Raw genomic sequence first — 1,066 nt, forward strand, 5'->3', positions numbered from 1 at the left:
GTCTTCGGCGGGAACAAGGTGTCCCACATCATGGAGCTGGATGCGCAGGTGAGTAAGGGGCTGCTCCTGGCACCAGGGGGGTGCTGGGTGTTGGGGGGGGTCTTGGCCGGGCAGTGATGTGTTGGTACAACCGAGTTGACGCTGACAGTAAGGGCTGCTGCTCTGCCCCCAGGAGTATGAGCTGCTGGTCCTGCCCAATGCCTTCATGATCCACATGCCTCACGCCCCCAGCTTCGACATCTCCAAGTTTCGCCTGAGCGCAGGGTACCGGGGCTGCCTCCAGACACTGCGGGAGGAGTTCCACCAGGACTTGTCACGGCGGTACGGGGCTGCCGCGCTCAAATACCTCACCGCCGAGAGGAGCCTGTGATGCCCGGGGACAGGGGGTGCAGGGTGCTAGCAGCACGCTGGAGAAGGGAGGGCGCAGGGCCTCCCTCCTGCCCCCGACCCACCGCTACAGCCTGGCCCGAGGGAACCGAGCCGGCAGCACAGCCTCTCCACCCCAGCCAAGGGATGCCCGTAGATAAGATGGAAGATGCCAGCTGTGAGAACAGGCAGTGCCTGCAGGTCAAGCTGCTGCAGCGTGGCCAAGGGTTTGGGTTTTTTTTTTGCAGCAGCCGCCTCCCTGTGTTACAGGGGAACCTCCCCATGATATGGGCCAGGGGACAGGGCTCCTCCCTCCCCTCTTTTAGCAGGTGTGGATTCTCAGCTTTCATTTGCTCACTCCACCTTGAGGACTGGCTCCTCGAGAGGCCTGGGAGCTGTACCTTACCCTCCTCTGCCTCGCCTCCCTGGTCCCGGGTCCCAGTCCTCCACCCACCCCTCTGGGGCTTTGGTGAGTGGGAGGTGAGGATGCAGAGCATCGTTTTGCATCCCTCGTGGGGCAGGCTCAGAAAGAAGCCTCCCAGCACCCTGGGCAGTGGGGCCAGGGAGTACCAGGAGGTGTGGAGACCAAGTTCAAGCCCGGATTGAGGCTGGCTGGTTAACAGGGCAAAATACTGTTACTCCCCATCTGTATGGATGCAGGGTTTCCAGTGGGGTTGGCCCAGTGCTGGTGCCGTGGGGG

At 62.6% G+C, this 1,066-nt stretch overlaps 1 protein-coding gene across 1 annotated transcript in view; it reads left to right on the top strand.

The window, feature by feature from the left end:
- The window catches only part of LOC104161613 (glycosyltransferase-like protein LARGE2), a gene marked incomplete at its 5' end in the record, with an annotated part of 3,380 nt that extends 3,010 nt beyond the window's left edge, over window positions 1-370 (top strand). The window contains 2 exon segments of the mRNA XM_009700110.1: window positions 1-48; window positions 173-370. Of these exon segments, the coding sequence (XP_009698412.1) occupies window positions 1-48; window positions 173-370 (246 nt within the window).
- Window positions 371-1,066: the final 696 nt, after the last annotated feature.

Source organism: Cariama cristata, unplaced genomic scaffold (assembly GCF_000690535.1).
Source record: "Cariama cristata isolate BGI_N322 unplaced genomic scaffold, ASM69053v1 scaffold27595, whole genome shotgun sequence".
Lineage (NCBI taxonomy): Eukaryota > Metazoa > Chordata > Aves > Cariamiformes > Cariamidae > Cariama > Cariama cristata.